General features: G+C 35.4%; 1 protein-coding gene and 1 non-coding gene across 6 annotated transcripts in view; both read right to left on the bottom strand.

Moving 5' to 3' along the window:
- Nucleotides 1-15445, bottom strand: part of Pola1 (DNA polymerase alpha 1, catalytic subunit) — a 306054-nt gene that overhangs the window by 246680 nt on the left and 43929 nt on the right. For 4 of the 5 annotated variants that reach the window (XR_015000445.2, XM_048449783.3, XM_085685001.2 and 1 more), the window contains 8 exons: nt 14608-14724; nt 12644-12813; nt 10155-10284; nt 9606-9725; nt 7667-7766; nt 5744-5868; nt 2298-2447; nt 1782-1904 (listed from right to left, as the gene is read on the bottom strand). Coding sequence is in view for 4 of the 5 variants with exons in the window: in XM_048449783.3 (XP_048305740.1) it covers nt 1782-1904; nt 2298-2447; nt 5744-5868; nt 7667-7766; nt 9606-9725; nt 10155-10284; nt 12644-12813; nt 14608-14724 (1035 nt within the window). In the remaining variant the exon portion in view is untranslated. The remainder of the gene's footprint in view (nt 1-1781; nt 1905-2297; nt 2448-5743; nt 5869-7666; nt 7767-9605; nt 9726-10154; nt 10285-12643; nt 12814-14607; nt 14725-15445) is intronic. The other variant, XM_048449784.3, reaches the window with a different exon arrangement.
- Nucleotides 6370-6496, bottom strand: LOC125410359 (small Cajal body-specific RNA 24). Its single transcript, XR_007235024.1, has one exon.

Below are 15445 nucleotides of genomic sequence, written 5' to 3'. Positions count from 1 at the left end.
TTGGGGCATAGTGAGTGCATTTCCTAATGCAAAAATAAGATGGTATTCTATCAGAAGCCACTGGATATATATACAGAAACGAAATTTACATAATTTTGAGGCAAACTTAGCCTAAGAATCTGAAATCATCTTTCTTTCATTTCAACTAGCCCCTAAAAAATATCTATATATTTCTTATGTAAAAGAGAAAATTAAAAGTCCATGTTATGCAATAATTGATATTGGAAAGAATGACTGTCAAGGAATAAGGTAGAAGACAAAGCAGAACTACACTTGCAAAAACTATCCTTTAAAGATGAACACAATTACAGTAAAAGACTTAGAATCAGGAAGATGCGGATTCAATTCAAGGTAGCCTCATCTACAAAGGAGAATGCTATTATATGCTAAAGAACTCAAGCATTTTTGATATAATAACGCACAAAACAGCTCTTAACACACCATCATTATTCAATACATGTCTTGTTCTTTTCCTCTGTGTCCTAACCCACATCTCTGAGACAAAGCAACAAGAGAAAAGTGACTTGAAATATCATGATGTGTGCTTCATGTCACAACTGAATATTTACTTGTCAATACAGTAGTCACTCCCCACATATTTCCTATTCACATTTAAATTCATTTTAATTACAACTAAATAAATGTAAAAATCCAGTTCCTCGTCTAATCCAGAATAACCAAATAAAAAATGTTTACCAGCCACCTGTGGTTAGAGGCTATTATATATGGACAGCACAGATAAAAATCATTTCCTTGTTAAGTTGTCCTGAAAGTACCAAGTAACAAACACAGATAACAGGTTGGGATTTGCCAATATGATAGCTTGCCAATCATCACTCTAGAGTTTCTGAGTCCAGATGCTCAGTATGAGCACTGTGAACTATGTTTCAACTAAGAAACCTTAAATTCAATGCAAGAAATCAGTATCTTAATGTAGTTGATTGAATTCAATGTTTAATATAACCATGTTTTTACAGATTATAAAAATAAAAACCTCTACACAAAGCATTAAAGCAGATTAACTTAAAATGTTTATAAAGTGAAAGTAGCAAATGGTAATTGGTCTATCATCTGTCATCCTCAAGTCAGTATAGAACTCCATCTGTGACACAGACCTAGAATTCTGGATTCATATGCCCAACAACCTATTGAAAATGCCTAGAGATTTATTACTCAAAGACAACATGCAGAAGACAGAGTTTTTGAGCCCTTTCTGTTTTCTCCCTCTTAGTAAAAAAAATACAAGGATCTACTGCTATTCTCCTGAATTCTAAATTGCTCTCATATTATACATTAAACTGTCAGTTAAAAAATAAATAAAAATTAGCTCCTATGTTAGAATGACTAATCCAATCTAAATCTAAGCTAGCCTCCAGACATTCTCAAGATTGCCACCATCTGAATTATCAGAAGAATGTTACTTCTATTATATTCATCCTAAATAGTTTTATACTTATTCAGTTGTTTTCCCAAACTATCCTCTACTCAACTCAGGTACTCTACTTTCGTCCCATTCCCCCCACAAGTCTGGGTCAAATACAAGCTTTACATAATGTTTCACACTCAATCCTTATTGCCTAGAGGAAAGCCTGGCATATAGACATTCAATAATTGCACACACGTGCAGAACTGACAAATTCTTAATCAAGTGCCTATTCGTCTCAAACTTGTTCTAAACAAGAAATATTTCAAGCTGTAAAAAACAGGTAATAAACTTACTTCTTCCATATTACAGCATATATTTACATATTTATTGATGTGAATTTTATTTTGTCATTTACCTCCCTTCCTTTGCATGTCACCAAGGCAGCCAGTGGTTTGGCATAAAATCTGCTGTAGGAAAATCCCAGGCAACCATACATACTGTTTGCCGTGAGCTTCAAAGCCTTCTGTCGGATGTCATACTGCAGACCAAGAATGACAAAAGATAAACAACAGTATCTGTAGATGTTTAAGCATTACATTGGATATCTTTCTAGATCACAATGAGAGGGAGAACCTTTCAATATCCAGGGGTAAGGGGGATACTTAATACTCAATCTGTCTCCCCAGATTCATCTTGCCCTACCCTCTTAGAAGCAAGTACATAGACTACTGATTTCCCAAGATTCTGTAAGATATCTGCTCAGATATGGCCTTGCAGCTAGAGAAGACTTCCATTCTGAGGCAGTCTAGTGCATCTGAATGATTATTATCCAAAATAAAACAAGCACACCATACTATTAATCCCACTCCTCAATAACCAAGTGATAAGAAGTGAAACTGTCAAGCAAACATGCTGCAGTGAAAAGATTTACCTGAAGAACAAGGTCCGAATTTAAGTCTTGCTGTTTCATTAGCTGTTTGACTTGTTTTCTCCGCTCTACCAGTTTCCGGATCTCTCTGGGCAAAATACCCATATCTAAGTTTGGATCTGGCAACTCAGGGATCTGTTCCTGTTCCTCATCCTTAAAAACACACAAAAGAAACTTCAGACAAGTTAAACATTAATTTAAAAAATAACTTCTAAAGTAATATTTGACAAGTGCTTTATCCCATTACCACACCTTAGAAATCTTTCCTGTATGAGGAAATCAATAATGCATGAGAGAAATCTCAAAAGGGGTTCATCTAGGTGTGGTGATACCAGTCTCGAGTCCCAGGACTTGGAAGGCTGAGGCAGACAGATCAAAATGAGGCCAAGGTCAGCCTTGAGCCGTATAACATGTTTTGGGTCGGTATGGATTACAGAGTTAAGTCGCTGTCTCAAAATAAAAACAAGTCAAACCAAAAGAACAGAACCACAAAGAACACAAAGAAGAAAAAGATCTGTATGATCCCATCATGCCCCTGTACCCAGTTCTATCTCTCACCCTTGCTGCTCCTTACAAATTTAGATTTACTATAAAAGGATGGAGTTTTACAAATGTGGAGCAACATGATTGGGAAAATTAGTTTTAAAATACAAATGTTAAGAAAAATTCCTAAGAATAAAAAAACCCAGCTAAACTCTTTGTTTTTTAACATTTGTACAACCAAACAAAATGCTATAGAATGTTTCTCAACAATTACTATAAATGCTTTTGCTGTTAAAAATAAAGAAGTTATATACTAAATCAGCAAATTTCTTTTTAAGAATTGGATCACATTTAAATAGGTCATGACATTTCTAAAATTAATCCACATATACACACACATATATTACACATATTCCTTAGTGTTTATGGAGTACCTTTTACCTATAAATTGCTTTGCAATCACCAGAAGAATAGCAACATTTTAGAAAGGCAATCAGCAGTCTTCTTATATTAAAATTTACAGCAGGAAAAAGCAGGGAAAGCATTAGGGCTTTTTTTCTCAAGCCTCCATTAATTCTATTAACAGGCTGCAAAGAACAGCCAGGCAGTTACCCTTTGAAAGGTTCAAAATTAAAAATAAACCTTTTGGCTTAAAGCATGTCAAGTCAATGCCATTTGATAACCCAGTCTTTAAAAAGTATGTGATTTTATAAAGATCAATATCATAAAATAAGTACCCTTACAATACTAATAAGGACCTATTGTTTTCCAATATAGCACATGATGATAGCAAACCTATGAAAGAGACCTTGGTATACCTTCCACTGTACTTCAGCAACTAGTCATATAAATCTAAAACATTTATAGTAATCTAAATAGTAATCTAAAACATTCTTGGGTCAGGAAATTTATAATTCATTTGAAGTCCTACCACCACCTCTAGGGTGAAACTACCTGCTCTGAAAACCAAATGAGGTGCTGTACATGAAAATGATAAAGAATTCATATATTAATACACATATAGTGTTTCTTAAGATGACTTCTTGAGTCCTTCCACTCTATTATATATCCCGAAGTAAAACATTGGTAGGCATCAGTTGTGAAAGCAGAAGAATAACTGTCACATTACTTAGAAAATCTCAGGACAAAGCCAAAGAGCATCAATAGCAGCTGCTTATTTGGGGGGCTGTATGTCCAATACTTTCTCTGTAAAATTATCCTCTAATCCCACAGAGAGGTCCAGTTTTAACAGTCAGATTTATAGTGAATGAATCCATTTCTATGGAGAAAAGTGATGGGACTAGGGGTGATGACTGACTCAAGCAAGTCTAACAGATACTCTCGTCTAGAAATATGGAATTGGAACTGAAAAAAAACAATACCAGACAGTTTGAAACTAAAGGATCTATAAATTCAGTACCTGGAGAACAAATGGGGAGAAAGCAGGGAGAAAAAGAAGGGAGGGATAGATGGTAAGATGGATAAATGTGATGAGTAATAATCCTATGCTGCACTGAGACAGGATTATTCTAGAAATACGGACAAATGAAGCACTGATATATGCTAAAACACAGATGACTCTCAGAAACAGGATGCTAAGTGAAACAAGCCAAACACATGCAAAAATCACATCCTTTATGATTCCATTTACATAGAATGTCCAAAGTAGGCAATTTTACAATCAGAAAGATTCGTGGTTGCTGCTGAGAAGACAAATCTCCAATAGACAGTTCCAAACTCATGATCGCACACATGGCCTAGGTTAAGTTCAGTAAGTCAAAAAATAAAACAAAAAGACATGAATGTGGGAAGAGGGGCTTGTAGAGAAAAAGGATATAGGAGAGGGTGTGGATGAAAGCAAACAGAATGCATTATATATATTCACAAAACTGGCAAAGAACAAATTAATAAAAATCTACAGTGAAAAAAATTAATGACAGACTAGAACTGGGATGGATAGAAGAACTTGTTAGAAGTTACAGCTACATGGGTTTTGTGGAATAATCGAGCTGAATGAAGCAATGGTTTACAAACTCTATGAAGATACTAAGAACTATCACAGCACACTATAAATAAGTAGACTGTATGGTAAGTGAATTATATTTCTACAACATTGTTTTTTTAACAAAGACACAGAACCAGTCTAAATCTGTTTTTGGTTGGTCTTCCTTTTTGATGACAAAGAAAGTATTTAATTAGGGCTGGAGAGAGAGAGAGTTCAATCAGCAAAATACTTACTGAAAAAGCATGAAGACCCAAATTTGTATGACCACAATCTAGGAAAGAGCAAGCACAGGACCAGTAGGAAGGTAAAGGGTTTTTTGTTGTTGTTGTTGTTGGGGGGAAGTGGGTTTGAGACAGGGTTTTTCTATGTAGCCCTGGCTGTCCTGGAACTCTTTATAGACCAGGCTGATCCCAAACTCAGAGATCTACCTGCTTCTGCCTCCCAAGTGCTGGTGTTAAAGTTCTTAATGTACAAGCCTCACAGACTAGTTTGATCCCCAGTAACCAGTGAAAGGAGGGATAAGTCCTTGTTTTCTAACCTCCACATGTACATTTACATTGACGCACAAACAAAAATAATGAATAATAATGAATATTTTGTAAGGTCAACATGGTGCTACACATCTATAAACCAGTTGGGGGATGTGAGACTGAGACAGGCAGATTCCAGGACCTCACAAGCTAGCCAGTCTAGTAAAAATGATGAGCTCCAGGTTTGGTTAAAGACCCTATCACAAAAATTTAAGGTGAAGATTGATAGAGGAAGATACTGGCTGGCAGTCAACATCGAGCATTCACGCAAAACACATTTGCACAGAAACACACATGGACACATGAACATATCCAAGAAAGAATGTTATTAATGCAACCATTCAAAGGAAAGAGAAATAATACTAACCCCTTTGGCTCTTTTAAAGAAATACCTTTAAAACTGACTTCAAGAGCCCCAGCTGAATACAAACCTCTGCAGCTTTCTGCACCTCTGAAGCAACTCTTTGTACTGTTGTAAAACAAATGTTAAATTCCTGAATGATGGAAGGATATAAACTGTTGAAATCCAGGAGCAAAATGAACTTGTCATAAAAACCTAAAACAAAAAAAGCCACATATTATCAAATAAAAGGCAAAAGAAACATGCCATCAAAACACCTCACTATACACAAACTGTATATAGAAACTGTATAACATCCAGCACTGTAAAGCAGATAAAATGGGGGGGGTCAACAACAAATCTATAAAATGACTTAGGTTACAGTAAAACACAGATCACAAAAGAAAGAGTGAAAAGACTGCCTTTCTTGAGAACTGGTGACAACCAGCCTGTTCTCAGGCAGTTCCAAAACATGTCATTATTATGTGCAAACACCTTCCCTTGTCAATTGTTTTACAAATTATCATGTTTGATTCCAAAAAAAACATAGTTAAGTTTAAGTATTCTTTCTCACTATTCTCACCCCACTATAAATAAAAACGCAGTTAGTGGTTATACTGCAAATATATCTTTTAAAACCTCACCTTCAAGGAATAAAATTGTCAGCACATTTACCTCTACAAAAATGGTTTCAGATCAATCAAGAAATGGATATATAAATATCAGTAGTGGAACGATCCACCCTTTCTTCTTGTAAAGGATGAACAGAAAGCTACTATATTTCTCTAGGAATTTATAAAAAGTTAACTTCACCTTGAGAAGAAACTGAGAATATAAATGTCCACTGAAACAGAACTGCAAACTTGCATTGGTAGCTTACCTTTTTTTTTTTTTTTTTTTTTTTAGTTTTTCGAGACAGGGTTTCTCTGTAGCTTTGGAGCCCTCCCTGAAACTAGCTCTTGTAGCTCAGGCTGGCCTTGAACTCACAGAGATCCGCCTGTCTCTGTCTCCCCAGTGCTGGGATTAAAGGCGTGTGCCATTACCACCCAACTTTACTATCACCTCAGTCCCACTTACTCCTTCTGCTCTTCTGTGGTACATACCATCATGTCCTTTTCATAGAAAAGGAGACTGAGGTAAAAGAAATTAAATAGGCAGCACCCAAACCAATATCTAACACCAAAAGTATCACTCCTTGTCATCACAACTAATAAAACTGTTTGTGAAAAATGTCTCCTCCTGAGTTACTTGATAAAATTCACACTAAATGTGAATATACATAATTATAATATTGAGCTATACATACTTGCAAACAACTAAGATGGTCTGAAAAACAGTAAAGATGAACCTCTAAACATCACAAACCATCCTTTCCTTCTGGACAACAAAGAAAAGGCACTTTCCTATTAAATTTTAACTCAGTGGTAATTTTACTTTCTTAAACATTGTTTTCCAAATTACCTGGCACACTGGGCAAAGATGAGGACATTCTCACATAAAGAAGGAAAATTAGGTAATTCTACTACAGGCCAAACAGCAATCTCTCTATTAGAGCAGAGACCAAAACTCTGAGTAAAGACCAAAAGTGAGATATTGCATATTTTTCTAACACCTCTAAACTAACAGCATTCTAAATACCTAGAAAAGTAACATATATAAAAGGTAAGTGAAATTTAAGATTCAAGGTATGTAAATAAAGCTGTATTGACATATGGCAAAGAATTCATACTAATTCCATGTTAAGTAACTAGTAAACTAGATTTCACATGTATAAAGATAAAAGATAAAACTAAAGTCATTAAGAAACCAGTTTGGTTACCTCCAATATAAATACAGATACTTGCATTACAATTCATAACAGTAACAAAATTATTGTTATGAAGTAGCAATGAAATAATTTTATGGTTGGGGGTCACCACAACATGAGGAACTGTATAAAATGGTCACGGCATTAGGAAGGTTGAGAACCACTATCTTAATACCAGGGGCAAACCAAACTGCTACCAAGTCTTACCAACTTTGGGGTCCAAAACCAAGCCTCCAGCATAAGCCGCTTTCTTACGTCCTTTCTTGTATTTACTGGTATCTCCATCAATTTCTTCATCTTCATCTCCCTATTTCAAATGGAAATAAAACATCATCAGCTAGCAACTAGCTAATGAATTACAGTACTGGGTTACAAAAAATATTTACTTCTACTTAGTGGTCCTACCCACACAGAGGAAATCTATTATCATATTATGTTTATGGATCCAAATGAATGCCAAGCATGGTAGTTTCTTAAGTAAATAACCAGTTTTCTGAATTCTCTATTTAAATGTCTCTGGAATCCTAGAAATTTCATGTGAGGGCTAGGGATATAGCTCAGCTAACATAGTGGCCTCCCAGCACTTAGAAAACCCTAGTTCCATTACCAGTACCACATAAAACCAGGTGTGATGACACATATCTATAAGCCCAGTGGCTTGGAAGGTACATCCAGGAGGGTAGTAAATTCAAAGGCATCTTCAGATATACAAGAAGCTAGAGGTCAGCCTGAGCTACATTAGAACATGTTTAAAATATATATTTTTTAAAAATAAGCAAAAATTAGAAAATTTTATTTTAAAATCAATAGGTATTAAAATGTTTCATGTTACATAAATTTTGATACTGTAAAGGAGTTTTACTAAATTCACTACTCTGGCTGGGCAGTGGTGGCACGTGTCTTTAATCCTACTTTAATCCTATTCGGAACAGAGGCAGGTGAATCACTGAGTTTGAGGTCAGCCTAGTCTACAGAGTAAATCCTGGGATGGCCAATGCTATACAGAGAAACTCTGTCTCAATCCCCCACCCCAAAAAAACCACTACTCTTATATTTATGATGAAAAAGGGATAAAACATTCTTCTGATTCATTATTACTATTCTAATTATTATTATTTTTATGATATGGGGTTTTGGTACATTGTTCTGGGCTCGAGTAATCCTCTTGTTTCAATCTCCCAACTCCAGCAAGTACCATCATGCATGGCTTATTGCCATTATTAGTATGAATTTCTTAAAATAACTATGCCCACAAAATGAAAAATCCACCTTCAAGTAGTTTACTAAGAGCATTCAATGCCTCTGCAGAAGTTAAATAGATCTAAATTAGTATTTGCTGTACAATTTTCAATAATATGCCTAAAAATATATGAAACTGAGTCACACGCTAACACTAAATTCCCATTCTTAATTACTATCAGTACTGATAAAATGGAAAATAGAGTTAAGTTTTAGCTCCAAAGTCATAGGATCTAGTTCAGAAACATGATTGGTGTCATAATCGCACTAGTAGCAGGTTGTGTAATCCCAATCCGAAAATCTAAAGTTCAAAATCTGAAGATTTTTAAGTGAAAATTAATGACTCTACGAGCAGAAATTAGCACATCATCACATGTGCCAGGAAGTTTAAATATTATAAAACCACTTTCAGGTAATACAAGCACCCATACACACATATATACACATGTGAATCCCCAAATTAATTTTGTGTTTAGAGACATATTCCCATCCTAGGGTTTCTCATCACATATATACAAATGTTCCAAAATAAAATAAATAAATCTAAAACACTTCAATCCCAAGCATTTTGAATTAGGGATACTCAACATATCTATAAACTACACCACAAAAACAAAACCTCAAAAGCTAAAGCAACAAAAGGTTTAACTGATATTTAAGTCTTAGTGAGAGCAAATATCAAAAAAGTCTAATGAAGTCCTCAAAGGCATTTCACAATTTTGCCTCTGCAGAGAAAAACAGAGAGGGAAACAATCACACAGATACAACAGAACAAGCTCAAGACTGATCCTAATTTACAGAAAATTATAATTTTAGAAGCAGATGCAAAGCAATTTTTTAAAAGATTACCTAGGCAATAAAAAGGAGGGAAAAGAAAAGGCAAAGTACTGTACACTCTTGTACCCACCAGTTTTTGCTGAGGTTTTCTGAAAATCTGCTTATCAGGCACAATATAGTTGTTTTCATAAAATGCATGAAGCAACAAGAACTCATTTCGTTCAGATCGTCCACCCATCAGTGTTCTGGACTATTAAACAGAATTTTTAAAACTTTGAGCTTAAAACCACCACAAACGAAAGCAATGTTGAGTCAGTTTATTTAATCATGGAACCTCCAACTACTCAGCAACAAAGGTTACTTTTTCTAAACTATCTAGCTTTCTCTTTAAGCATTAAGGGAGATAAAGAGAGCTTAAAATACTGTCAGTGTATCACTCCACTAAAAACATCCAAATGTTAGAGATAAGATCCTTATGTTCACTCAAATCTCTACATACTGCACCTGGCATTCCTCCCTTTTTCCCAACCAGTTGTTGCTTTTACAAAAGCTCAATTTCAGAATCCTAGCTCCTCATTTTATAAGCATGCATTTAGGTTCATTATCATATAACAACTATCCCAAGAAAACACTGAATCCAACAGGAAATGCTTTTTCCCCCTTTCTAAGTTAAATTTACCATAATGTTCCCAGCGATGTTAGTGATCTGCAATGCTAATGGAAGAACATTTAGCTCACACATGATCTGCAAAATGAATCTGGCGTCTTTCCAGACTTGTTCCAACAGGTACAACAGATGAGAAGATTCACTGTACAGAAAAGTAAGAATGAAACAGAATCAAGCAATTAAAAGATACAATGACTATAATCAGAACTTAAAATATTACAAGGAATTTTTGGTGTACGTAACTTCAGAGAAATGGAACCTTGGCTTCAGAAACTATTTAAAATAAGGTGGCTAAATAATTAGAAATTCATTTATACCACCAATCCCAGTACCCTTCTCTCAACAACAACAAAAAAATAGAGTGAAATTATGTGTTAACTATAGCTTAAAATTTATGTAGTGTTAACTATAACCTAAAAACTATCTAAATTCTTTTGTTCATTCAATCAGTAAGTATATATTACAACCCGATTATGTATCAGGCACTGGCTATGATCAAAGACACGAATTCCTGTCCTGGTGGGGGAAACACAGTATAAAAAAGAAAAATAAACAGACAATATTTATACAATGGTAAATAAGTGTTAAAGACAAACAATGGGGTAAGAAACAGAGAAAATTTAAACTTTCAGGAGCAGAAACTGAATTTTTACATAGAGAGCTAGAGAAAAAGCCACTGAAAAGAAAGACCAAGAAGTGACAGGACAAGCCTAATAGATGGTATTTTAGAGAAGAGCATTCCAAATAAAAGCACAAAGACTCTGAGTGAGGCACTAATCTAGCAGTTACAGGAACACAATGAAGTCGATATGGCTGGATCAGGGAATAACAGAAACAGCAATAAAATAACTTAAAATCAATACCACAAAGACACAGTGTACAGAAACTAGTAAGCTAAAGCAAGGACTTTAAGTAAAAGTAGTGTCACAAAGAAACTTTGATTAGACTTAATTTGAGCAGGATTACTTTGGTCCTGGATTAATTATGAAGAGACCTGAAGAGGGCAACAAAATTAGCACATAAACCTACTACTATGATTTGATATTATTTGTTCCATTTGAAACTGGGGAGGGGTGTTTAATCCCCATGATGAAGTGCTATGGGACATACAAGGATAGACAGACCCTCAGACCTTGATGTCATTAGTACTATCAGCTACCCATGAAGTGTTATGAGGGTGAACACACATATACTAAGGTATTTAAAGATGAAGCTATTTGAGTCTCCATGAATGAACACTGGGTAACCTTATAAGAGAGATTAAGAGAGATTAAAGGTTATAGACATGAATGTACTTTTCACACACCAAATGATACCCTAAACAATTACACACCTCTATCAGAGGAGATCCACCAATCTTGGACCTCCAGAATCATATCTCAAAACAAATCTCCTTCCTTTTTACATCATCCAAAATGTGGTATTATCAACAGAAAATGGACTAAAACATTCAGTGATTCAGGGGAAAAAAGAATATGGTAGCTTAGGGTAGGGTAGGTTCAGTGAAAGTTAAAGAAGTACTAGGAGCTTTATTTAAGAAAAACAAGGCTGAAAAAGTCCATTGATGGATCTACCGTGGGATGTAAGACAGAAGAATCAAGGCTGTCTAAGAGGTCTGAGGTAGAAGGTGACTTTGAAGGCTTTCAGAAAGTTATAACATTCATAACTGTCATTGATACCGTTATGAAAGACTTAAAACAGAACCTAGGAAGAGAAAAAACAGTTCAGTTTTTTTAACAAGCTGAAGGTTCGTACTAGATATCAGGTAGGTAGACGAATCTAGAATTTGGTAGGATGTTTAAAGCAAAGATATACAGGTGGGAGGCAGTAACCCCAGTATCTAAGTTACACATCAGACAGTCTAGAGGGGAAAATAGTCAAAAGAGAAGTAGATGAAGAACTCAGGAGAAATAGGCTTAGAAAAGGGCTCAATAAGAAGCAGAAACTATGCTTTGCCTCTGGGTTTTTTACCTTTCTTTATCTGTATCTTTCTTTACTTCTTACTCCATGACTGGCATCCTCCTCTCCTTTTCTCACTCCACCATCCTCGCATTCTTCCCTAGATTTCTCCCTCTATTTATCCTCTCTGCCAGCCAGTCGCACCTATTTCTCTCTCCTGCCTAGATATTCAGCTCATTATTAGATCAATCAGGTGTTTTAGGCAAGAAAAGTAGCACAGTTTTACAGAGTTAAACAAATGCAACATAAAAAAGGCAACACACCTTTGCGTCATTAAACAAGTATTTCACAGCATAAATGAATGTAACATATCTTAAAATAATATTCTACAATATAGGTCAAATGATTCCATTAGAATAATTCAAGAGATAAACTAATTTAAAGTATGAAAATAATGGATATGATGGAATTGGTATAAAGACATTTATTTTCTGCTCCATGGCACCAGTGACTGGCTGGTGTACCTCCAGTCTTAGGACAGTAGAAGCACCTTACTGTTGCTCAATTCAAGAAAATGAATTCTAAGTAATACAGGATCATACCTATACATGTTTCGTATATTTTCTGTTGGAATTACAATCCTCTCAGTTTTCAGAATCTGTTGGACAAGTTCAGATAAATGGTAGCTTTTACAATGAATCAATTCTTTTGCTGAAATTTCCACATCACATATCATTCGGCCACAGGTAGCGTTTCTTTCACCACTCCGGCTCTAAAAGTCAAAACAAATCAAAAAAAAATCAAAATAAATCTCATGAAGAGGCAAATACTGAAAACAATCTATTCTAACCTATTTTGAAAGTGTCCCCAAAATTACAATATTAAATTTCTCCTTCCACTCATAAGTCAGGTGCTTTTGAACACCTACTGTATATCTGATGATGCTCTAGGCACTCGGTATATCACTGTGAATAAAACAACAATTCCTAGTTATATAAATAAAAATATACAACGTTATCAAGAAGTCAAACGGTTTTAGAAGGTAATAAATACAGGCAAAGGAGATAACAAAGTAGGGTGAGGGATACAGAATTTGGAAGGACTGTATCTTAAGAGTGATCAGGGAAGACCTTACCAAGAAGATGCCATATAAAGAAAAACTTGAGTTTCACATGATGGTTTATGCCTTCAATGCCAGCACTTGGAAGCCAATGCTTGGGGACTGCCATGAGTTCAATGTCAGCCTGGGCTATGTAGTAAGCTGCAGCCACCGACTCCCCTCCCATCTCAAAATAACAAATACCCAAACAAACAAAAATTTCAAAGGAGTCAGGGAAGCAGCAGCTAAACAAGTACTTGAATAAATGCTAAAAATGACCTTATCACCTTAAAGATATGAACAGAGGTAAAAAGAGCTGTACCCCAACTCTTGATTCCTAAGAACAGAGTTCTCTAGAAACCCTTGGCATTATAAAAGGTACAGATTCCTAAATTCTCTGCTGAAACAACATGTTCACTTTAGTTGTAACCTTTAGGTAAAATAAGATTTCAAGCATAAGCACTATCACACTTAGTAAGAAAATGCTTTATTCAAGAAAGTACCAAAGCCCATACATGCAAGCACAGCAAGACCTTGTCTCAAAAAGAAAAAAAATATTAAGAGGCCAGTCTGAGCTACAGGAAACTCTCAAAAAGCAAACAAACAAACAAATAAGAATAAGTGAAAAGGGAGGAAAGAGGGAAAGATAGTAATATAAACTTTAAAAAGTTTTAAAGGCCTCTAAAGGCCTTGGGTTCTGAGCTCAAATCTCAGTTCTTTCTAGATAAATGAGCTCAAAGAAGCCACACAATCCCTTTGAGAATGTATAAAAACAAAATAAAAGTTGCTATGAGAGGTAGCTCCAACAGAAAGTACTTATCTCCCTTCCACTAAATCTTCCCACTTTCAATCTAAATAATAATCAATGATTTTAGAGCCTGCCAAGCCTGCCCAAGGGCTATCCCTTCAAGAATGTCAAAGTGAAGGTAACATGCATGCACTATCTTTCATCACTGATTTAATTCTTAGATTAAATTGCTGATTTTTAAAAGTAGCAGTGTTTATTTTTATAAATGCAATGCTGGTTTCAAGAAAGACATCCAGTGCCAAAGTTAAAATTGCAGTACTGAAGAGGGGGTAAAATCATCTCCAGAGTCAAGTCACTGATATAACAGCTTCATGCATTAATCATTTTTGCCTGAATTAATCACTTCATTAGAAACTATAAAAGGCTTTTCTAGTTCTGCCCATGTATATTTGTTATAACTGTCTGTAAAATTAAATTTCCGTCATTAACCAGCAGTATTCGGTTATGCTGTAAAAATTTACAGGAAAGGCAGGGTAAATACTAACTTCCTTCTTCACACTGACATTGTAGGAGGTTGAGAACCATCACATGCAGTGCCAAGCAACGTTTTATTTATTCAGTTCTGGTGTTAAATCAATTCCTATTCAAAAGACAGTGCACTCACTCCCCAGTAGCTACCTCATATTTAAAAACCAGATAAAGTAAAATTTTGAAATTACCCCAAGTTTTGGCATGTTGGATCGCCTCAGTCGACCTATCTTGGACCAGTAAGGAACTTTGCACACATTAATTCTTTGCAGAAGCACTTCCATTTCAAAACCACAAATATTATGACCCTAGTCAGAAAAAGACAGCCAATCACATAACAAATACAAATTAGATGATTTGTTTTCAAATGCACAGAATTTCTTTAGCCTTTTTTTCTCTAGTCTCTTAACTCAAGAACTTACCTCCAATTGGGGTCCTTTCTACTTCAGGAATTTATGTATCAACAGTATTCATTAGTTTTGACATTAACTAGGCTGCTAAGCAGATTGCTGAAATAAACTAACTGATATAAGGTTCATATGGTGTCTTTTAATTTACTGCTCAAGTCTTACAATGGTGGAGCCAAATGCATATTTTAATGTCCCATACCTTTTACATGATCAATAAGAACTTAAACAAAAAAAAGCCTATGTTGTATACGTTTACATTCAGGACTTCTAAGGAACTCAAACTAATTTCATTAAAAACTGAGCATGAACACTACTGAGTTGGACCTTTAATCAGTGCACAACAATATATAAATACTAGTAAATACTAGGAAACAAAATTAAACAGTAGATAAATTATGGGACTATGGCAGGTGGTGGTGGCGCAGGACTTTAATCCCAGCACTCAGGAGGCAGAGGCAGGCGGATCTCTGTGAGTTGAGGCCAGCCTGGTCAACAAGATCTAGTTCTAAGACAGGCTCCAAAGCAACAGAGAAACCCTGACTTAAAAAAAAAAAAGTTTATGGAACCAGAGACACGGTTCAGCATTTAAGAGCACTGGCAGCCCTTCCACAGGTCCTGA

This window comes from Myodes glareolus, chromosome X, assembly GCF_982192425.1.
Source record: "Myodes glareolus chromosome X, mMyoGla1.1, whole genome shotgun sequence".
In the NCBI taxonomy this organism is placed as follows: domain Eukaryota; kingdom Metazoa; phylum Chordata; class Mammalia; order Rodentia; family Cricetidae; genus Myodes; species Myodes glareolus.
Note: the sequence above shows the minus strand (reverse complement) of the source record. Positions and strands in the feature narration are given on the sequence as shown.